At 54.6% G+C, this 23,221-nt stretch overlaps 1 protein-coding gene across 1 annotated transcript; it reads left to right on the top strand.

Moving 5' to 3' along the window:
* The first annotated feature begins 12,047 nt into the window (after positions 1-12,047).
* OSGIN1 (oxidative stress induced growth inhibitor 1) lies at positions 12,048-21,491 on the top strand. The gene is made up of 5 exons (XM_006888800.1): positions 12,048-12,111; positions 14,286-14,422; positions 15,636-15,827; positions 16,252-16,343; positions 20,543-21,491. The coding sequence occupies exons 1-5, from the start codon at positions 12,048-12,050 to the stop codon at positions 21,489-21,491; spliced, it is 1,434 nt and encodes a 477-aa protein (XP_006888862.1).
* Positions 21,492-23,221: the final 1,730 nt, after the last annotated feature.

Below are 23,221 nucleotides of genomic sequence, written 5' to 3'. Positions count from 1 at the left end.
GATGATGATGATAGTGATGGAGATGATGATAGTGATGGAGATGATGATGATGGAGATGGCTGCAGTGGTGGTGAAGGTGACGGTAGCAGATCAGAAGTTATGGTGATATGATGATGATGGTGGTGGTGGGAAGAGTGAAGATGATGATGATGATGGAGATGGCTGCAGTGGTGGTGAAGGTGACGGTAGCAGATGGAAAGTTACAGTGATAGTGATAAAGGTGATAATGGTGATGGTGGCGATAGAGGTGAAGATGATGGTGATGAAGATTATGGGAACCACAAAGAAGATGATGAAGATGATGGTGGTTATGGAAACGAAGGTATTGATGGCATGGTGGACATGACAGTGATGATGATGACGATGACAGTGGAGATGAAGACGCAGAGGGTGGCTGTAGTAACGAAGATGGGGTGAGGATGAAGGCAGTGATAAAACACCGCCGGTGAGCATGAGAGTGCTGGTGAGGGCAGTGACGGCGGCGGGGACGATGAAGATGATGAGGACTGACAGCTCACTACTCAGAAGCCCCCCATGGTCCGGTGCGGGCCCCACTCAGGTAACAGCAGTGGAGTCCCAGAGAAGGGCTGGCGTGAGTTTGGGAAGGAGTGGAGTGGGACTGGAAACAGAAACGAGGCTGCCGGGATCTGCACTGACGTGGCCCGCGCCACCCTCGCCGTCCTTCAGTTTGCTCATCTGGAACGATTGTTAACAGAAGTTGTCTCCGAGGAGACTGTGGAGAGTAACTTGACCGTGCGGCGGACCATCCTGGCATTTTGTAATCAATGCAGTGACGCTTCATAACAGATGCGGTAAATCTTCACCCTTGTTGTCTCCCCCCCCCGACCCCCAGTTTTCTCATTCTCTCTGGCTCACCGAGTCTCCTCTCTCATCCACTCCTCCCATCTCCCCTGGGCAGCCCTGTCACTTCACCTTGAACCCGTGGAGCCCTTTTTAGTTGCTCTGGAAGACCCTCTTGTGGGGTTTGGCCTGCGATTCAAGGGGCTCAAGTCACAGCCAAAAGGAGTTCACCTTTAGTTCTCTGGAAGCCTGCCCACTGACACTGCTGGATCCCAGCAAGGAGGAAGCAGGGCTCAGGCCTCCAGGGTCAGGGGAGATGCGAAAAACCAGATGGGTTTCTGGGGTGATACCACGTCACCCCACTGCCTCCCGCCTTCTCTCTGCCCTCTTCATTTCTCTCTCGGTGATTTCCCCATTCCCAAGCTTCAAACTTCATCTCTGTGCTCCGCTGGTCTACAAGCACCCCAGACCCAACATGGGCAGCACACAACTCTTGATTCCCTACCTGCTCCCTCCATCTCCTCTGCCCATTGTCCCACTCACTGCTCAAACCAGAGGACGGTCAGCATGCCCGGTGCCTGCTCATGCCCTGTGGTGTGGCTGCCAACTCGAGCCAGAGCCCAGCTCTGCATTCACCGGTCAGCTCCACCAGCGTGCCAGAGGATCGTGGGAACCGGCAGAGACCACTCGTCACTTTTGGGGGAGCCAGTCATCCATCCTTCCCCAGCACACTAACTAACGCATAGCCTCCACTGTTAATCCGTCACCACCTCCAGCAGATGCTGGCTCCAGAAAGGCCAGCCCAGGGCAGGCTCTCACGGACGGCAGCCTGGCCTCCACTCGTGCCAGCCATGCTCCTCCGGGCACAGAGCCCTCCAGGGGCTCCCCTGACACCCAGGGCTGTCTCTTGGCACCTCCAGACTCCCATGACCAGGGCTGGGGCTGCTCCCACATGCTTCCACTTCCTTCTGCCAGCTTCTCCAACAAAACTCGCCAATCCCCACGCTGACTTCCGCCTGAGTGTCTGCCCTGCCTTCCCCCCAGTGCAGATGCCCCCCGACTCCAGCTCCCCACATTCCCGAGCCCCACCCTGACTGAAATGCCACCTTTCCAGTGCCACCCCTGCTGTTCCTGCCATCAGCCCCAACTCCTGGTGACCCCACAGGACAAAGCAGAACACCTGGGGTTTCCAGAGCTGCAGTGTGTACAGAGCCGATTGCCACATCTCCCTTCCATGGAACAACAGGCAGGTTCAAAGCTCTGACCTTTGGGTTTGCAGTCAAGTGCGTGACCACCTATGACCACCCTGGGCCCCTGTGAGCCGCCGTGAGTGCAGTCCCTCTTAGTGTCTTCTCTCAAGCATGCTGCACTCGGGTGAGGGATGCTGGCTGTTTTCTTGGCTTGTTTACTATCTGAGGCTCCCAGGTCAACGAGAGCAAGCCTGCTTGACACATGGTGAAAGCTCAGTGTTCACTCTGGCTCTTGGTTGCCTTCTCGTTAACTCCGACTCTGGGGCCCCCCGCCCCCCGTGACTGAGGGTGGTTGTTGTTAGGTACCGTGAAGTCAGAACTGACCCATCGCCCACCCTCCAGCAAGTTTTCAGAGGCATAGAAGGAGATTGCTCATCGTGGAGCAGCTGGTGGATTTGAACTCTGTGCCTTTGGGTTGGCAGAGCAACTCCTTGCCCACTTTAGGCTACCAGAGCTTACAGGTACCAAACGAAATGAACTGCTTTCAAGTCCATTCTGACTCATAGTCCTGCCCTGTGGTTTCCAAGGCAGTAACTCTTCACAGAAGCAGACTCCTCCTTTCTCCCATGGACCAGCTGGTGGGTTTGAACCACTGACCTTTCCATGGGCAGCTAAGTGCTTAAGCACCATGCCACCATGGATCCTTCTGCTTAGACATACCTGTCGGCATTGAGTCAATTCTGAATCACAGCACCCCTGTGAGTAGAAGCATCCCAGACAGTTTCCAGGGCTGTGAGCCTGGAACAGTACACAGTGACAGAGGAAGGCCCTCAGAGAGACGGACAGACACAGTAGAGAGACGGATGGACACAGTGTCTACGACAGGCGTGAGTGTGGTAGAGACTGAGGAGGTGCGGGTCAGGACAAGGGCTCAGTCTGCTGTTCAGAAGGTCATGTGGGCCATGGTGGATGTCCTCTAACAACAGGCTTTATGAAGGCAGACTGATGCAGCTTTCTCCTTTGAAACAGCTGCTGAGTCTGAACCAATAACCTTTTGGTTAGCAGCTGAGTTCTTTAAGGCTCTTGTCCAACACCACAGTTTAGTGAGGCATCAGTTCTTCTATCATCTTTACTCATTGTCCAGCTCTCAAATGCATAGCAAGTGACTGAACAGACCATGGCCTGAATTAGGCATACCTTGGTTTTCAATCTGACATCATTGCCCTTCTGTATTCAGAGAGGTCCCAGACAGCAGACTTGCCCAAAGCAATCAGTATGTCTCCTGACCTCCTGACTCTTGGGACCAAGGGTATTGACTGTGGATCCAAGTAAGATAAAATCATTGGCATCTATCATGATGCTGCCTGTCAGCCCTGATGAGAACCTTTGTTTTCTTGATGTTGAGTTGTGACCCATATTGAACTCTGTGGTCCTTGATCTATCTGCAGCGAGCATTACTTACTTTCAGCAAGCAAGGTTGTGTCATCTGCATAATGCAGGTTGTTGATGACTCTTCGTCTGATCTTGATACTGTATTCCTCCTCACAGAGTCCAGTTTCATGAATCATCAGCTCAGCATACAGACTGAATAGGCATGGAGAAAAGCTATGCCCCGATGCACACCCTTCCTGATTTTCAGCCATGCAGTGTGCCCTGTTCTGTTTGGACAACAGTTTCTTGATCGAGGTATAGCTTTTCTATGAGTACAGTTAAGTGTTCTGGGCTGCCATGATTCTTAATGGGAGCTGTAAATGATTCACACAGTCAAATGCCTTTGCAGAGCCAACAGACCAGATAGACATTTTTCAGGTATTCTCTGCTTTCGGCCAGGATCCATCTCATACCAGCAGTGATATCCCTGGTGCCACAGCCTCTTCTAAACCCAGCTTGACCTTGCTCAGTGGACTGTCTGAGCCTTGGGAACGCTGTGGGGAAGTTCTAGTCTGTCACGTGCAGTAACTAGGAGTCACACTGTCTCTATGGCCGTCAACAGCATTTTACAAGATGATGGAAATTGGGATATTAAGGTTCTGTCTAAAGCTCTTGTGCCCTGACAATTGTTCCAGCTGTCCTATACCCCATGGCCCCTCCCAGGTCCTCCCCGATGGCCCACACACTGGACACAACATCAGTCCGACTCATCGTCTGCTGGGCTGTTCCTGTCATGTTGCCTCCCCATCACCCCAGATTCTCTGCCATTTCTCAAGGCAGCCCAGGGCCCCCACTAGCCCTGGATGGTCACCAATGCCAGGGTTTCGAAGTGGCTGTTTTGCACTGCTGCGATGGCCACTGTGGTTTCTGTCCCCTCGCCTGGTGATGCCATTTCTCAGGGGGGCTTTCCCTTGAGAGCCGGCCTCCCAGGCCCCTAAAGCATGGCCCTGTTTAGTGAGGGAGCTGAACTGAGGGGGGCAAAGACCCAGCCCCCGATACACACCTGCACGCCCTGACCCTGGCGTACACACACTTGTCTGCCTTGACCCTGACGCAGACGTGGTCATTCTCCTGCCCCATGTTTCTTCTGGTTTTTTTTAAGGAAAGGGAGCCTGGCCGTGCAGTGGTGAGGCACTTGGGCAGGCAGTTGGAAGGCCCCAACAGTTCCACAGCACAAACAAAGGTCAGGCAGTGTCGCCCATAAAACCTTGGACACCCTGTAGGGGTTCTCCCCTGTACTGTAGTGTTGCTGGGTGTCAGGATCGAGCTGACTGGCAGTGAGGGTTTGTGTGTTTTTTTGGCAGTGAGTTTTAAGGAATGTTGTTATGTGCTGTCAAGTCAACTACGACTCCTTGCGGTGCTGTGAACCACAGCTCTGGACCTTGCCCTACCCCGCACCACCCTCTGTCACGTCTCACATGTTGGAGCCCATTGTTACAGCACTGGGTCAGTCCACCTTTAGTCTTCCTCTCATTGGCTGACCTCCTCCCCCCCATCTTTCACAGCATGTCTCTGAGGGCTGGCCCCTCCCGACAGCATGCCCAAAGTATGCGAGCTGACGTTTCCCCTTCGGCCTCTGAGGAACACGCTGGGTGCACTTCCTCCTCGTTTCTTCTTTGCATGGTTCATGGGTATGCAGTGCTCTTGGGAAGGAACTGGAGGGACACTGTGGCTTCTGGAAAGGCTTGGGGCTCACCTCAGCCTCTCTCCTAGGCAGAGATCTCTTCCTCTGTCCCTCTCCTCTTATTCTGTGGCCCTGCATCCCTGGGGTTCCCTCTGACTATGAGTCCTTCTTCAGGTCTGTCCCCAGGGGTCTGCAGTGACCATGACCAGTGCAGGCTGAGTGGCCTTCTGTCCCTTAACCACCTTGCTGGTGTCCTGGGCCTGATCTCCAGACAGACTGAAGTTGAGTGCCCTCACCCCTGTCCACTCCCGGTAGCCTTGAGCAAATCTAATGACCTCTCTGAACCTCAGTTTCCTCATCTGTAAACTCAAAGTGCTGTAGAAAATATTTACCCACCTCTCTGGGCTGCTGGGAGAATGCATGAGACCATTCAGGCAACCAGACTCTGTAAACAATGAAGCACTGAGCAAATATTGCCTATTGTAGCAGGTTCTGGGCAGGTCTGGCCCCTTCCGGCCCAAGCTGGGGCAGAATTGGGTCACTCTGCTTCTCGCCGTGGGTTGGCGCCTGCCTACACTCTGAGCCTCAGTTTATTCACCTGCACAGTGGGACAGCACTGTGCTTGCCCTGCTGAAGCATGTGCCAATACAGGGATGGTTCTATGACAGTGACATTTCAGTATAGGGCATCCGGTGGGTACAGCCACAGCAGTGGACTGCCCACTGTGGCAGGAAGAAGGAAGGGACTGTCAGGCTCGGGCCCTGCGGTCAAAACCTAGCTGTGCCGTTGTGTGACCTCAAGCCTGAGATCACCCTCTCTGAGCTCAGCTGAGCGCGACGAAGTCTCTGTTCACGCTGTCCAGGCCTGGCAGTGCCCAGTGAAGGGCCGTATTCACTGGAGCCACTGGCTGAGGACAAGGGAATGGAGCCCAGGGGGCAAGCGGGGATGAGGTGGGGCCGGGAGCAGCCCCTTTTGATGCTCCTGAGATTTCTTAGGGAGACAGAAATAGAGGTTTTGATGGAAGGGCAAGGGGTCTGTCTCAGGCCCAGGACCCCCAGGGAAGCATCTTTTTGCCACCCCATAGTTTCCCACTTGCTCTCTGGCTCCTGATGACCCTACAGAGGCCTGTGAGTGACAAACACAACTGAAACTCAACATTGTCCTGTCGAAGCGACTCGGAGCTGACCCTCTGCAGGCTTTCAGATGCTATAACTTGCACAGGAGGAGACTGCCTGCAGACTCGGCCACCAGAACCTTACCCAGGCACCATGGGTTACCGGTGAAGCCAGCCCTGTGCCCGGCTCGTCTCAGCCTGGATGCTTCACTGGGCTGGGCAGGTGGAGAGGGGTCGGTGGGCAGGCGCAAGATGTGCATCCCCCGAGACAGCGCGCCAAGGCCTGATGGCTCTCCTTCCCTCAGCACCCCCTCTCCATCGCCCTTCCCCCCACCTCATTACAGGCATACGCCTCACTGTACTTTAAAGACACTGACCATTTTTTTCTTTACTAATTATGTAAATGTAGTAATAGAATGTGGAAGCTATGTAATGACCACTCCCATAGCAAAGCAAATAGCTGGAGAAAGAGTAAGGGTGCAATGCTATACCTCTTAATCCCATGACAGCCCTAATCAAACCCAAGGGGAGTTCCTCTGGGTGTAGCCGGGATCCATTATCTCACTAGAGATGCACAGGGAAGCGACCCAGGAAAGAAACCCCCTGGCACCCCAAGCAATAGCTGCTTGGAGTGGGGACCATCTTCTTGGACCCAGGTCCCCGATGAAGACATTCCCTAATCCCAGGGAAGGCCAGGCCTCCGGGTGCTGAAGGAAACTCTTTCCTAAACTGTTAAAGAGTAAGCGGGTGTTTGTCAGAGCCCTCCACGTGTCAGCAGCACCCGAGAACTAGCACCGCTGCACCAAAGCGGGGTAGGGTAACCACACCCTTGAGACACACTGGGAAGCCAAAACATTGCCCTGACTCAGTTTATTGTGATAGGAAGTTTTCTTGCTCTGGTCTGGAATCAAACCCGAAATAGCTTCAAGCTCTGCCACTACTGGTCTTTGTCCGAGTTGAGCTTTCCTGAAACAACAAATGCTGATTCTGATAACTGCCTGGTTGGTAAATAAGGTGGCAAAGACGAAAGTCCACATGTTATCAGCAACTTTGAAAAATGAAGAAAAGTGAGCCAAGGCCGACTGGGGCAGCAGGACAAAGGACAGATGGCAGACAGAGCCCAGGAAATGGGGTCTCTTCTGGCTCTCTCACCTGTGGATCTGCCCCTTACCCCAGCTGCCCCTCAATCTCTGATCCTGGGTGCTTGTCTCTGCCTCAGTTTATGCATCTGAAAAGATGAGGGGGTTGTAAGTGCAGGGCTCTGGGACGGGAAAGTGGAGACTGTTGAGGCAGCTGCTGGGCAAAGCTGGAGAGTGGGCATTTATGGGGCTTCCAGGGCGTCAGGAAGCAATGGGAACCAGGCCACAGCTAGAGTAGAAGAGAGGCCTGGAGGTTAACCCCTGAGGTCACACAGTACATGTGTACTGATCTAGGAGCAGAGTGTTGTTGTCAAGAGACGCCCACTGGTCACTGCTGCCCTCCACCCTGGAGTGACTGCGCCTGCCCATTTCACACAGGTATAACTGAGGCTCCATAGGGCATGTCTCCCCAGGGTTCACCCACAGGGGCCAGTCCTTCTGATTGCAGGAAGGAAACTTCAGACCCCATGTTCCTCTAGGGCAGAGCCAGGTTTCCTGTGGACAGAGGTGAGGAAGCGGTGGAGAGGGAATACTGGGTACAGGCCCAACTGAGAGACAAAGACAGTCTCCAGTCAGGACACAGATGTGTTAATGCAAACTTTAACACATTGTCTTTGAAAAATAATCTTAACGGCTGCAAAACATCTACTATGAACACAACATCACAATTTTTTAAGTGATGACTGTGTCACGATTTCTGATTTGCCTTTTGCTTCAGGATTCAATACAGTTATCTCAAGACTGTCCTAGATCCTAGCTTTAAAATGTCTTTGATCCTATGTCATTCACTGTGTTGCTGTGAGCTCTATTTTTACATTTCACTTTTCCAACAAACGGCAATGAAGTGTTATTTTCTTGGTTAGTAGGAGGTGGTTTGGGCTTATTTTTTCTGACACTCCTAAATGCTTGTGAACACTGTAGTCCCAGCACTGGGGACCCACAGGGTCCCGACCCGCCCGCTGCCTGGCTAAGAGGGTGGCGAGTGTACTGTGCTGAGGGTGGGGAGTAATGAAATTTAAGTTAAAAAAATAAAAGGGATACAAAACTGGGAGGGCCTTCGTGTGATGGGAGGCTTTTACAACTTCTTACCATTTTTTTAAATTGTGGTTTTTGACGAAAGTTTACAGAAACTCTGGGTTTTTATTCTGCTCACATTTTCCAGATGCAGAAACTGAGGCTGGGCTCCAGCAGCCTGTCCAGAGTCTCCCGGCTGGCGGCTGCAGAGCTGGGCTCGCAGGGTGGAGCAGAGGGGGCTGGAGTGGGTCCAGGTGGGGTGTGGGGCCTGGCTGCGGCCGGGCAGGTGTCCCGGTCCCGGGAGGCCACGGGCCGCTCGTCTCCGCCCTCGCGGGTTCATTCACCGAGGTCTGCTGAGTCACGCTTATGAAAGTGAGTGTCCGGCCCCGCCCGCCGCTTCGCCCCGTGAAATACCCTCGCTTCCCCCGCGATCCTCACTGCCTCTCGGGTCCCCACGGGCGACGGGTGTCCTGTCCCCAGGCGCGCCGTGACCTTCGCCCCGCAGCTGCACCTGCCCACCAGGTAAGTGGCCAGGCTGGGTTCAGATGGGGCGTGTCCCACCAGGGACCAGCTGGCCGCGGGTCCTGGAGCTGGATGGGCCCCCAGGAGGACAGGGGTCACAGGGTCCCCATCTGCCCCACCCACCCCACCTGGCCCGGTGAGACCCCTGCACCCGCCGGCTCGCATGTCTGTCCATTCACGTGAATGCGCTCCCGGGGGCCAGGGGGGCATGGCTGCCGGCAGTGTGGAGCCCGCTGGGTCCTACCACCCTCCGTCACAGGGGACCGACTATTCACGTGAATGCGCTCCCCGGGCCAGAGGGGGCGTGGTTGCCGGCTGTTCGGGAGCCCGCTGGGCCCTTGTGCCCTCTGGCTCGCGTGACTGCCTGTTCGCCTGAATGTATTCAGGCCCAGAGGGGGCGTGGCTTCCGGCATTTCCTGGAGTCCGCGGGGTCCTTCCGCCCACCGGTATGCGTGACCAACTGTTCACATGAATGGCCCCTGGCCAGAGGGGGTGTGGCTGCTGGTGCTCCTTGGAACCTGCTGGACCCTTCTGCCCTCAGGCACGCGTGACCGAATTCACATGAATGCGCTCCAGGCCAGAGGGGGCCTACTGAGTCCTACGTCTTGTGACACCCCCCCCACAAGGGATCCCATGGCTTCTCCCAGGAGGATCTGGGGTGCTGGCATGGGGGCATGGGACCCAAGGAGACTTAGGGTTTATGGAGACCTCCCGTGGAGTCATCTGGGAGAGAGGAGACCCTGCAGCCTCAGGTTCACAGTCCCTTCTCCTTGCATCGTGCCTATGGGGTCCTGCTTTTTACTCTGTTCCAGGAATTCGGCTGGGGTCACTTGAGTATCAGAACAGAACTAGGATGTGTGCTATTGCTTGGGTTCAGACCTTCTTGGGAAAGACAGCCCCCACCCAACCTTGGGTTTCCCACCTCTGCAATGGGTGCAAGAAAGCCACCTCCTCGCAGTCAGATGAGCCAAGGGCCAGAGATATGCTCAGGTGTGGTCAATGCAGCTGCCCTGTAAACCCTGAGGCCTCGGGAGCATAGGTGCTGCGGGTAAAAGTGTGAAGATTCTTATTTCCATTTCTTCTGTGCTGACTGGGTTCAGCGAGTTTTGAACCTTGAGTTCTCATTTTAACTTTTTTCCCTACTAACATATACTGTCTTCATTTAGAGAGAAACTTGAAAAAATTAAAATATATGCTATTTCAGCCTCACAAATGGCAAAAGTGAGGACAAAATGGAAAATCAGGAAGTTTACCCCCATTTTCCATGTGTTTGCTGCAAGTCTAGTGCAGGTGGGGGGACCCAGGCAGGACCAGGGCTTCCAGGCAGCTTTCCTGCACCGGAAATGACCACTAAATCAGCCCTGAATGGTGACCTCATGACTGTGGCATCTAGTGGTGCCGGAAAGGAGCACTGGACCTGGAGTCCAGGAGTCCAGCTCTAGGTCAGGCTTCCGCCCCTCCCACGAGTTAAAAGGCCAAGCAGTCTAGACTCCACCTCCATCAAGAGGAGGGCGTCTACAAATGTCCCCTCAACACTAAGGCCAGCTGGGATGTGTCCTGGGCAGGGAGTTTTGAGGAGGAAGTCTGGGCAGTGTCCACGTTCTGACTGTGCCTGTGGGTCATGGTGACCTTCCACCAGGCGTCTGAGGCTATAAATCTCTAAGGAAGGAAATGGTTCCAGGTTCTTCCTTGGAGAAGTTGGTGGATTTGAACTGCCAGTCTTTTAGTTAGTAGCCCAATGAGAGCTCCTTATGGGCTCAGCCCACAGTTTCTCATCTTGGTTCTGCAACCCTCTCTGAGCCTCAGTTTGTCCATCTGTAAGGGAGAGGAGGTGCTCCATCCACAGGGAGACTGAAGAACTAAGCAAGGCTGCCTTCTGGGCCCTGAAGACAGGCACTGGGGACCTGGGTTGGCATGTGAGAAGGGAGGGGGTGGCACAGCCTTCACCCCAGCCCAGCCCCCTCTCTTCTCCAGTAAGGTGAGGGTTACATGGACTTCAGAACCAAGCACCTTGCAGACTGTAAGATCTGTGTGAGGCAGGTGTCAGCTATCACAAGCCTTGTCCAATGCCTTGTCCCCAGCATTGGTAGGAACCTGCCCAGCAACAATCCAGGGTCCCTGTCCCGCTGTGCCCACATCAGAGGTTGCCCGGTAGCCTCAGCCTCTAACTGTCTGAGATTAAGCAAAAATGCCAATCAGGCCCCTACTCTTCCTCACCAGAGGACACAGGTAGAAATGCCGATCTCCTGTGCTCTGGAGGATTCCAGAGATCTGGCCCTGGGCATGCTCTGGGGGGACACCCGTGACCCCAACTAGACCTTGCATTCACCACTTCAGCCCATGACCCTGTGAGATACCCAGATCTCCCTCCACACACAAGTGATGATGCAGAGGTTACAAGCAAAGCCATGTGACACCAAGTCACTCCTATGACCTCACTGAGCCCCAGTGTATGCATCTGTAAAATGGGCTAATACCCTATAGGGTCAGTGGGAGGATGTAGGTGAAATGCTAACCACCTGCTCTCCCACACGTGTGCACAGAATTTCCTGTGGGCCTCAGATGGCAGGTTGGTAGGTAGCAGGTACCCACTGTCCTCCAGCCGCTGCATCTTGAGCAGAGTCCTCTGAGTAATTTGGACGAGTGGCCAGCAGGGGACACCAGTGCTCCAGAGAACAGCTGCCTTGGCTGTTTTCCATAAACCCAGTGATTCTGTTGTCCTGTCCCCCAGGGTTTCTGGGAGACTACCCTTAGTCTCAAAGTGCAGACGGAGAAATAGCCTTACAAGTCCCAAGCAGTCTGGGTCAGCCTGTTAGGGAGCAGCTGGCCAGGCCTAGGTTATGGTTCCAAAGTTTATAGGTGGTACAGTGGACCATGGTGAGGGCTGGGCAGGGCTCGTAAGTGGAAGATAGATAACTGGGTGCAGAGATGGCCACCACCAGGCCCAGCGGGCAGTGGGGGTCCGAGGGCTGGAGGCAGGAAAATGGTGGGGTTCCAGGGTGAAGGTGTGCATCTTGGGCAGGATCACTCCCCAACTCATGGTCCCAAGAGACCAAACTGTTTGAACAAAAGGAGTTGCTATTCCCCAGGGGAAGGGGGACTTGGACTCCCCTGTGAAGCCACAGAGACCGCCCTGTCGCTGGAAAGTGACAGCAGCCTGCCCTCTTTCCCCAGGTGAGCTGCCAACATCAAGCCACCTGCCAGCCGCAGCCATGAACTCAAGGAGAGACCACCTCAGTGCCAGCAGATCAGAGCCCCTCCCAGTCGTCATCATCGGTGAGTGGGGTGTCTGGGCGCGTGGGGCCAGTACTCACAGCGGTCGGCTGTCAGGAGCTGGGCAAGGCCAGGCTGGCCTCCTCCCACGGGGGTCTCATCCAGCCACGGAGTGTTTGCTCTGTGCCTTGTGACTGCCTTAGCGATTTATGGAATATCATCTCGTTTAATCCTCTCAAATGCTGCAGCAGAAGGAGGGTCAGCCACGGGCTGAGGACTGCTGGTCCCTAAACTCTGGGTCTGCACTGCCCAGGCTGGTGACCGAGGGTGGCAGCCACCCATGTAAAGGGTGCTTGGTCTGGTCGGAGATGTGCTGGAAATGACAGAAGGAGCCCTAGTGGCACAGTGGCTAAAGCCACTAACTCAGAGGCCATTGGTTTGGAGCCAGCACGGGAGAAGTATGTGGCAATCTGCTTGCACGCAGAGTCCAGCTTGCAGACCCCGAGGGCTGTTGTGTTCTGTCCTTTGGAGGCAATGCCAGTGGGACTGGATTGGCGATTTTTATAAATTGGTAGTAAGTTACAGTCCTGGGGGGCCCATTTGTGCAGAGCAGGACTGCTTCACCAGGTTTCAAGGCTTTGACTGGAAGCAGATCACCAGGCCAGGCTGCCCAGGTGCTGCTAGATGGGTTCAAAGTGCCAACTTTGTGGCCTGTAGTTGAGCACCACTTGTGCCACTCAGGGGTTTATGACTTTTAAAATATACACTGGGGGGGAGCTCTGGTGGCCTAGTGGCAAGAAGCTGCACTGCAATCTCAGAGGAACACGGTTCGAATCCACCAGATGCTCTGCCGGAGAAGGAGGTGCAATATCCTCCTGTACCAGTCAGATCTGATTTGACGGTACACACACACAAAATAATAATAAAGAAAAAAAAAAGCAAAAAAAAATATACACTGGGGTGAAAAAGCTTTAGAGGAAAGTGAGAGTTAACGCATCTTGTTAATTGCATGACGACACAGTATCGGCATCTATCAAGAGTAAAACTCCATGATTAAAACTCCCCTGGACAGTTCCTTTTACTTTTTCCGGTGCAGACACTAGAAAATGTGACGTCATGGATGCAGCTCATCTTACACACCACAAAGCCACCCTGGCTCCTGCCACCCTGACAGGCCCTCCCTGCAGAGGCAGGCTGCAGCCGTCACTGCTGTCCCCATTGTACAGATGGGGAGACTGAGCATAAGCCAGGAGAGGTTCTTGCCTAAGAAAATCCAGCTAGGAAGGAGCCAGGGTCTGGCCATGGGCCTTGGCTCCTGGGTCTCTCTCCTCCTGACGTGCTCCCAGAATGCATCAGGTCCCAGATGTCTGTCCAGTGCTCACCTGTTCCCAGCAACACATAGGTTCCCACTGAGGGTCCCTCCTGCATAGCACGTGCTCCTGCCCTCAGTGTTTGCTGACACAGGGATTGAAGACTCCTCTATGCAGGCAGCAGGAGACAGGCCTGCCCAAAACAGCCGATTTTTCTATCAGTATCTCCAAAAGTTTGATTCGTATGCATTAGGATGCGGGTGAAGCTGTAGGTTTTTGCTCCTCCTGGGAAGGCCTAGTGTGAGCCTCAGAAATCCCACTGCTTCTTTTTTTTTTTTTATTCTCTTACTGTAGTTTTGGTGAAAGTTTGCAGAGCAAATTCATTTTCCATTCAATAACTCATACACATTTTGTTTTGTGACATTGGTGGCAATCCTCTCAGTGTCACAGCACAGAATGGCCACTGTGGTCAGTCGGGATTCACTGACCATTGGCAGCATCCACTCTGCCTACGGGCAGTCCTCTGAGCAGCACAGGACAAGAAGGGACAAAAAGATGAACAGAGAAGCACCGTGCTCGGACTCTGCTGTCCGGCCGGTTCTGACACATCGGGACCTTCCACAAGTTTCCAAGGCTCTAAATCTCTACAGGAGACACTGCCCATCTTTCTTGGGAGAGTAGCTGCTGGATTTGAACCACTGTCCTTTGAGATAGCAGCCCAACACGTAACCTACTATGCCACCAGGGTCTATTACCATGCACGGTACCTGCCATACACAAAAGGCTTAATAAATGCTTTTCTTTTTATTTTAATGGATGAAGTATAAATGAACGAGTGAGTCCGATCATTGCCAAAGCATCCGGTGGGTGGTGGTCTCTGTGCCATCTGTCCCTGCACCCACCCTGACTCCTACCCTTTCCCCCCAGGCAACGGCCCCTCGGGCATCTGCTTGTCGTACCTGCTCTCCGGCTACACCCCATACGTGAGGCAGGATGCTGTCCACCCATACCCCCTGCTGCAGCGGAAGCTCTCTGAGGCTACAGGGGTCTCCATCCTGGACCAGGTGGGTCATCCCCGCGGGAGGATGTCCCAGCTCCTGGGGCAAAGGCGAATGTGCGTCCACCAGAAAAGAGGGCAAACAGCAACAGAGGCCACGAAGTCAGCCCCAGGCCTTGTGTCAGGGAAAGGAGGCCGCTTTAGACACCTTGCACTCCCATGCCAGCATCCTGTCCGTGCCCGTGTGGTCCCGTTCCCCTCTGTCCAGGCTTGAATCCCTGCTCTGCTGCTTGCTGGCTGTGTGACCCTGGGCACGGTTACCAAACCTCTCTGTGCCCTGGTTCATCAAGAACATTTTCCTCACTAACGGAATCGGGAGATACGTGTTCGTGTCCAGGGATGTTCAGCAGTGTCTGGGACTCTGAGTTGTCACAGCTGCATGGAGGGGTGCCAGGGGCAATTACTGGGTAGAGGTCCAGGGTGCTACCACAGGCCCCCAGCACGAAGGCTGGCAGGAGAGCCACGTTGAGAAAGTGAACCCAGAAATCTCAGCCCCACTCCCCCTTACATTGGTAAAAACCCAGAGACAAACTTCACCGCCACTGATTCAGTTCACAGCGACCTAGGACAGAGCAGAATCGGTCCTTGAGCTCCCCAAACCGCTGTCTTCAGAATGGGGATGCTTTATCCTGTTCCCCAGAAGTGGCTGGAAGCTTGACCTACTAATAACCCACCGGGCCACCACCTCGATGCCCTCCTGTGGCTCCCCCTTCCAGGAAGGGCCTGCCCTCCACACTTCCTCCCTTCCTAGTCGGTTACCCCCTGAGGCAGCGTCCGGGCCTCGCCCCCTCCTGTCCATTTATGGTGGAGAAGAGAAGGGGATGGATATCTGGCACAGTCGTCCTCACAGCATGCTGGCCGCTCCGTATAAAGCACAGAAAATGTCCCTGACCCAGTGGTTTAAGAGTTAACAGGGCCCAGTGACCATTGTAGGACTTTTTAGAGCCTTGAATGTGCAGATGGGGATTCTGGACCTCTACAAGGCAGCACTGACCGGGTCTCCCCAACCCCACTGTCAGAGTGGGAATGCAGGGCCAAATGGTGACTGGAGGGGGCCTGGGGTCCCTAGACTCCTGGAGAGACCCCAAGGTGAACTCAACACAGCGTCCTGGATGGCTCTGGTGAGGCTAGCCTCAGGGGACCAGCTTAGGCCCCAGCCCTTGGCCCTGCCCAAATTTCATTCCAGGAAACTGACTACCCCTCTGACCCCTGTCCCCCAGGACCTGAACTATCTCTCTGAGGGCCTTGAAGGCCGCTGCCAAAGCCCTGTGGCCTTGCTCTTCGACGCCCTCCAGCGACCAGACACGGACTTTGGGGGTGACGTGGAGTCTGTACTGACCTGGAAGTGCCAAAAAGAGCGAGCCGTTCCCCACCTGGTCCTGGGCCGGAACCTGCCAGGGGGCGCCTGGCACGTGAGTGCAGGGTGCTGTAATGTTGGGCTACCTTGCGTGTGAGTGGGGCTGCAGTGGACTCAGGACACCTGGCACATGATTGGAATGCAGTCATTCTGGTGACTTGGCACATGAGGGGGGAGGTCAGTGTGCCTGACACGTAAATGAGGGTGTTTAGCATGTGAATGTGGGTGCGATGAAGTCAGGGTGATTAGCATGTGCTAGGGGTTCAATGGGATTGGGGGGTGTCTGGCACGTGAGTAGGGGCGTGTAGGGGTGTGATAAAGTCAGGGTGCTTAGCATATGCTAGGGGAGCAGCGGGTTTGAGTGCCTGGCATGTAAGTCAGGGTACAGTGATGTTGGGGTGCTTGGCACGTAGCATGTGAAGGGGTGCAGTGGGATCAGGGTGCCTGAGGTCTGTAGTGAAGTCCTCTCTCTCACACAGTCTATTGAAGGCTCCATGGTGACCCTGAGCCACGGCCAGTGGATGGGGCTCCCCGACCTGCAGGTCAAGGACTGGATGCGCCGGAAGCGGAGGTAAGGTCAGGCAGGAGTCCTCTCACCTGAGCCCGTGGCTGGAGCTCAGGTGGCCATGGTTACCTGGTCTGCCTTCCCTGTCCTCCAGAAGGAAAACTGAGGCAGGGCAGGGCCCCAGGGTTTGCGAGCAGCATCCTGGGCTCACCCTAGAACTGGTCCAGTGCTCCCCCATCCAGCTACAGTGCTCCCCAACCTGTTATCCCCATAGCATTCCAGCCCCTACGGAGGCCCAGGAGAAGCAGATAGCTGGCCTCCTGCCCCCACATCCTGACCCAGGTTCCGGGGCGAGGCCCAGGAGAAGCAGATAGCTGGCCTCCTGCCCCCACATCCTGACCCAGGTTCCGGGGCCTCCTCTTGCCCCTGCTGCCCCTCGCTATTCTGCGCCTGGCCCAGATATGTCCCGTTTCCTCCAAGTCAGCTGAGAGAGTGTGCTTCTTAAAAGCCACGCTCCTGCATTAAAACATAACTACCCATGCACCCGCCCACGGCTGCCTGACCCGCAGGCCCTTCCATCAGGCTGCCCGCCCGCAGTCCTCTAGCAGGGCACTAGCCTGTAATTTTCTGCTTATCAGTCTGATATACCCACATTCTATCAATTTGGGCCTGTTCCAGCTTTGCCTATCAGCCACGATTAAACCAGAAAGAACTGGTTTGGAAGGTCTGTACCAAGCAGGCAGAGCTCCTTCCATTGTAAGCATACCCTTTTATAACCTGCTCGCTGCTATAAAGACCTACCACAAGTGGATTTCATTTGCAGACAGAAACTCGTGTCACAGTTTAGAAAGCCACAGTGTAAATTCAGGGTGCCCGCCTGGGGGAAGGCCTCTCTGTGTTGGGTCTGGGGGAAGGTCTTATTTCCTTCGGCATCTGTGGGCCTGGAGTCTCCTGGAGACCTCAAAGGTTATCACGGTGTAGGGACCCAGGTCCAAAGAGACACATTCCACTCCTGATGACCACGACTCACAGCTACCCTCTGGACAACAGATCTGAACTTTGCCCATCCTGAACCCCTAAACCATCTCTACAATCCTCGGCCATTGCCACAATCACTGTATGAGTCCATTTCCCTGAGGGCTTCCCCTCTGTCTCTGACCCACCACTCTTCCCAGCATGATGTCTGGCCCTGCTGACAGCACGCCCCAGGTATGAGATGAAGGCTGTCCGTCCTCACCTCTGAGGAGCACTTCCCTCCGTGACAGCCTTGCTTGTCCTTGTGGCAGGCCTCTTCCAATGTCCATTGAGTCTTCTCTGATGCCAACTCCACAATCCAAAGGCACAGAGCCTACTTTCCTCTTTATTCATTGTTCAACTTTCCCTCACTATGGGCTTGGAGCAGGCACACTTAATCACCAAAAAAGGTGACTTTTTAACTCTTTAGCTCCCTGGAAATGTCCTGGACAGTAGATTTTCCCAAAGCAAAACGTCTTCTGATTTCTTAGAATACTGCTGGTTGCAGATCCAAGTGAAAGGAGATAATGACAATGTTCAAAAAAGGTGACTTTTTAACTCTTTAGCTCCCTGGAAATGTCCTGGACAGTAGATTTTCCCAAAGCAAAACGTCTTCTGATTTCTCAGAATACTGCTGGTTGCAAATCCAGGTGAAAGGAGATAATGGCAATGTCCGTCATCTCTGTGGTCATGCCTCACTGACCATCTTCCAGGGGAACTAAGGCTGTGCTGGGATTAGTGAGATTAGAGAGTATTCTATGTCTTCCTTGGTGTTGTTGCTGTTGTTATGTGCCATCGACTTGACTCATCGCGACCCCGTGTACAATAGCTCTAAACTCTGCTCTGTCCTGTGCCATCTCACTGTGACACACCTGTCTCCATCGTTCCAGTTACTGTGTCAGTCCGTCTCCTCCGGGGTCTTCCTCTCCTACACTGCCTCTCTGCCCTTCCAAGCATGATGTCCTTAATGCTCTATTTGGTTGACTAGCTCATCTGGGATCATCACATAGCTACCACATTATAGACATGTACTTAGGGGTTACACAGTTCAGTTCTTGACACCGACTTTCAAAGTTTCCTCTGCTGTCCGAAGCATGTTTCATGGTGGTGGCACAGCGCTGGTACCGATCTTTTTACATGGTTGTATAGTATTCCTCAGGGCAGTCGAGCAACCATCTCCAGCAAATCTCTCCCGAATTCTGATGATGATCTGGACTTTATATTGAGATGTAGGAGCAAAAAGACATGACAGATGAGCTCCTCGCCCTAATGCCACTTTGGCCATCACCCAGTTTGTAGGTTCTTGCCCAATTTTCCCCACAATTTTAAGTATCCCCATATGTGACATCCTGGGAGGATTTTTAAAAACATAATCTTACAAAGACAAAAGTGGGGCAAATGACAAACCCAGTGAAATGACTTGAGGTGATAGTTGTGGGTAGGCTGAAGGAGGGGGTCGGAGTGGCCTCAGGGGACTGGACAGAGTTCATGCTGCTGTGTGTGTGTGTAGGCAAGTCCGACATGATTCAGCAGTTTCTTCCCTACCAGCCTCTCTGAGCTGGTACAGTAATGAGCCCAGGGTCTCCCAGCAAGGCAGTGGGAGGGGCCAAGATTACATCAAAGTCAGCAACTCAGCTATGAGCAAGGCTGTCCCTGCCCCCTTCACCCCAGGAAGGGAGCTTGGGGACCCAGCCACGGGGCCAGTTCCCACTCACCGTCACTCAGCTGGACGGAGCAGAGCTGCCTCAGCGTTTCAGAGGCTGTACTTCTTTAGGGAAGGAGATTGCCTCCTCTTTCTCCCACAAAGCAGCTGGTGGATTCGAACCATCAACCTTCTGGTTAGCAACCCAACACTTAATTAAAACTGTAGTTATTGTGTGGGCTGGGCACTGTGCTAAGCACTTTCCAACTTTGCAGCAAGCATTTTCTTGAAACAGCCCGTGTGGAGAAAAGTACATCCCTCCGGTGTGTACAGGTGGGTGGGTTTTCTCCAAGGGACTCCTGTATGAGGGCTGTCCAGAATAAAGGAATAGATGGCCAGCCCTCCCCGCTGCCCAGTCACCAGGCCCAGCCTCCTCCACAGAGACAGCCACTCTCTTGCCCTCTGGCCTCATAGATTGCTTTTGCCAGTTTCTGAATGGGCAAATGGAATCATACCATGTGCTCCTGGAAAATTATGAAATATGACAATATTAATAATACAATATTAATACTATTAAGAATAATAAGTCATGTTGTTACATGCCTTCGAGTCACAGCTGACCCTTCAGTGGGTTTTCAGAGGCAGTAAATTGTACGGGAGATGACTCATCTTCTTCCTACAGAGGAGCTGGTGGGTTTGAACTGCATGCCTTTGGGCTGGCAGTGCAGCTCTTTCCCACTAGACCACCAGAGTCCTAAGTACCTGCCATGGTCTGATCTAAACCCATCTGTGAGTATCCAAAGCCCTCAAGTTCTTAACAGGCTTGCGTATTGGTTCCATCACCACCACCACCATCATTATCTGACAAGGGGCGCAGCGTCTCAGGCACAGGGCTCACCTGCTGCAGAGCTTGGCCTTCCAGTCTGTGTGGAGCTTTGGTGGCACCGTGCTTAAAGAATGCAGCTGCTAACCAACCCCCCCAGCCGTGCAAACCCTGGGGCATTTCCGCTGTGTGCTGCCGGCTCCCGGGGCAGCACAGTCCACTCAACAGCACAGGCTTGGGGTTCAGATTGTGGTTTGTGGGGTACGTTGGTACAGAGTCTGTGGTGTGCACTCTGAACCCACCTCGTGCTCACCCTCCTGAGGTCGGGGCCTTGTTAGTGCCGTCTTACAGAGGAGGAGACTGAGGCTTAACTGCCGGGCTCCCAGAAGAGCACAGACGTCCATCCGGGTGAGTGTGTAAGCAGAGTGCTCGTGGAGGCGAAGACAGCGAAGCCTCCTCTCACAGACTTTGGGCATGTTGTTAGGAGAGGCTGTTCTTTCAAAAAGGACATCATGCTTGGGAGGGTGGAAGGTCAGCAAAAGGAAGACGCTCAGTGAGCTGGACTGGCACAGTGACCGCTGCAGTCAGATGGGCTGATGCTGAGGCCGGTGAAGGACAGGCCGGGGCTCAGAGCTGTGCTCCGTAGGGTTGCTGTGCAGCATTCTCGACACAAGAGCACCTCACCCCCCTCCCCCACCACCACAGGGCCAACATCAGCAGCTCATCCCCTCTGGCCTGTCACCCCACACCGTGCTCTGACTCCCTGCCCCTGCATTCCACCCCTAGGGGTCTCCGTAACAGCCGGGCCACAGCCGGGGACATCGCCCACTACTACCGGGACTATGTGATCAACAAGGGCCTGAGCCCCAACTTCGTGTCCGGTGCCGTGGTCACGGCTGTGAAGTGGGGGGAGCCAGAGCCCACCGACCCCAGTGTGCTGGACCCCCAACCCCTCTTCCAAGTGAGCGGCTTCCTGACTAGCAAGGACCAGAGCCCACAGTCCTTCTCCCTGTGTGCCCGCAATGTGGTCCTGGCCACGGGCACATCGGACAGCCGTGCCCGGCTGGACATCCCCGGAGAGGGCCTGCCCTTCGTCCACCACAAGCTGTCAGCCCTGGAGGTGGCCACGAGGGCAGGCACAGTGACTCCAGCCTCGGATCCCATCCTGATCGTGGGCGCAGGGCTGTCGGCGGCTGATGCTGTGCTGTTTGCCCGTCACTACAACCTGCCTGTCATCCATGCCTTCCGGAGGGCCGTGGACGACCCGGGCCTGGTGTTCAACCAGCTACCCAAGATGCTGTACCCTGAGTACCACAAGGTGCACCAGATGATGCGTGAGCAGTCCATCCTGTCCCCCAGCCCCTACGGGGGCTACCTCAGCCTCCCCCAGCACCAGCTGCTGCTCTTCAAGGAGGACCACCAGGTCGTGTTCCGGGACCCTGGGGGAGGCCAGAAGGTCTTTGGCGTGTCCCTGGTGCTGGTCCTCATTGGTTCCCATCCCGACCTCTCCTTCCTCCCTGGGGGAGGCACCCAGCTTGCTGTGGACCCTGGTCAGCCCCTGAGCTCCAAGAGGAACCCCATTGACGTGGACCCGTTCACCTACCAGAGCACTCGGCAGCAGGGCCTGTATGCCATGGGACCTCTGGCTGGGGACAACTTCGTGCGGTTTGTGCAGGGCGGTGCTCTGGCTGTGGCCAGCTCCCTACAGAGGAAAGAGGCCAGGAGGCCGCCCTAGTGCTGGGCGTGCGTCCTCAGGCCCTGAGGGAGAGAGCAGACCCCACAGCCCTGCGCAGACCCCCAGCGAGGGAGCCTCCAGGAGGAGACGGCAGGACTGGTGAGCCCACACCAGTGGCCTCCGGGGAAGCAGAGTGGGGCCCAGCTGCCCCAGACTCACAGGGAAGTCATGGGGCCAGCAGTGACCATGCACCTCACAAAGGTTCACACTCTCCATACGGGGAGAGGCAGCCCCGGAAACGGGGTTCAGGGGTCAGCATCTGGCCAGGAGGGTGCCACGTGGGCACCTCCCAGAATCAGGTCTAAAATAAAGCCAGTGCCAGCCTTCACCCTGTGTCCAGAACTCTTTCTGGGGAGGTGGCTGGGGGCCCTGGACACTGCACTGCTAGCTGGGGGCTGCAGACTTGGATGAGGAAGATAAAGATGGTGCCCCAAGGGAGGGAGCAGGGAAGAGGGCAGGCATGCCAGGGTGGGAGAGGGTCTACTCCAAGAACACATGTGGGGTGCAGGGAGCTCTACAGCCTGCGCCCCTCGTCCTCTGTTCTGGCCACATGGTCTCCTCTCTCTGTTCCTCCTGCTGACTTGCTGGCCGTGGCCCCTCCAGCCCTGGGGCTGGGCCTGAGTTCCCCCTCCCTCCTCCTCCAAGTCCTTCAGGGTGAGGGTCACTGTCCCACACACCCACTCCTTGGTGGCAAATCTGTTAGTGCCTCTCAGAATCCATTGCTGCCTCTCCAAGCATCTCTGCTTGTTTTGATCTGGGTAAACATGTCCAGTGTGAGTTGGTCATCCAGTCAGCAATTCATGTGCACTTTGTTTCATGATGCCAATTGCAATCTCGACAATGGAACAGCACTCTTCCCACTCTTTCTTGTGTTTCCTGCTTTCACTCTTCCTCTTTTCCTCTCTCTCCCTGCCTTCTGAACTTTATCTCTGGATAAACGCTGCCCTTTGCTCTTGTATGACTGTTAGAAATGCTGCCCCTTGACCTTGTACGACTGTTCTAAGGAAGGAGTAGCCATAATCTCCTTCCTGGGTTTCCTGGTGGCTCTCCAGCCCTCCTGTCCTTTGGCTGAAGGAGTTCTGGTCGGGGAGCAGATAAGCGTTGAGCTGCTGCTGTAGGTGGGTTGGCAGTTTGCAGCTACTAGCCACTCTTTCTCAGGAAGAAAGATCAGGCAGATCTGCTCTTGTTAAGCTGTCCTGTACTCTCGAGTTGGAACCAACACATAGCTGACCTTCCAGTGGGGTTTTCAGAAGCGGGAGGGTTGCCATCTTTCTTTCCCTCAAAGCACCTGGTGGATTTGAACCATGTACCCTCATGTTTTGCCCTGGAGAGGGTGAAACAAGTTGCTCCTTGGAGGCAAAGATTTTTTTTTCTTCTTTTTTTTATTGTAATAAAATTTTTATTTTTGAAGCTCCATCTCACATACTTTGGGCATGTGTTCTTGGAGAAGGGCCTCATGCTTGGAACGGGTGGAGGGAGGAAGACCCTGGAGGAGATGGACTGACACAGTCACTGGGGTAATGTGTAGAAGTGTGTCGAGTCAGTGAGACTGTCTCAGGATAGAGCAGGGTTGACAGCTATAAATTGCAGGTGACTCAACAGCCCTGGGCACGTCCCCAGAGGCCTCGGTGGGTAAGGAGCCAGAGGCACGTGGGTGGGGGGAGGGGTGCCGAGGAGCAGCGGGCTGGGCAGTGGTGGTGGTGCCGTGGGCGGGGCGGTGGGGGGCGTGC

The sequence above is a fragment of the Elephantulus edwardii genome, unplaced genomic scaffold, assembly GCF_000299155.1.
Source record: "Elephantulus edwardii isolate Elephantulus edwardi_28Jun2011 unplaced genomic scaffold, EleEdw1.0 scaffold00072, whole genome shotgun sequence".
NCBI classification, from domain to species: Eukaryota; Metazoa; Chordata; class Mammalia; order Macroscelidea; family Macroscelididae; genus Elephantulus; species Elephantulus edwardii.
This window is presented reverse-complemented; position numbering and strand designations above follow the sequence as displayed.

Coding starts and splice junctions, on each gene's coding strand:
- OSGIN1 (XM_006888800.1), top strand. CDS start 12,048: ATGAACTCAAGGAGAGACCACCTCAGTGCCAGCAGATCAGAGCCCCTC. Junction 12,112..14,285: donor CCTCCCAGTCGTCATCATCG/GTGAGTGGGGTG, acceptor CTTTCCCCCCAG/GCAACGGCCCCTCGGGCATC. Junction 16,344..20,542: donor TGGATGCGCCGGAAGCGGAG/GTAAGGTCAGGC, acceptor TTCCACCCCTAG/GGGTCTCCGTAACAGCCGGG.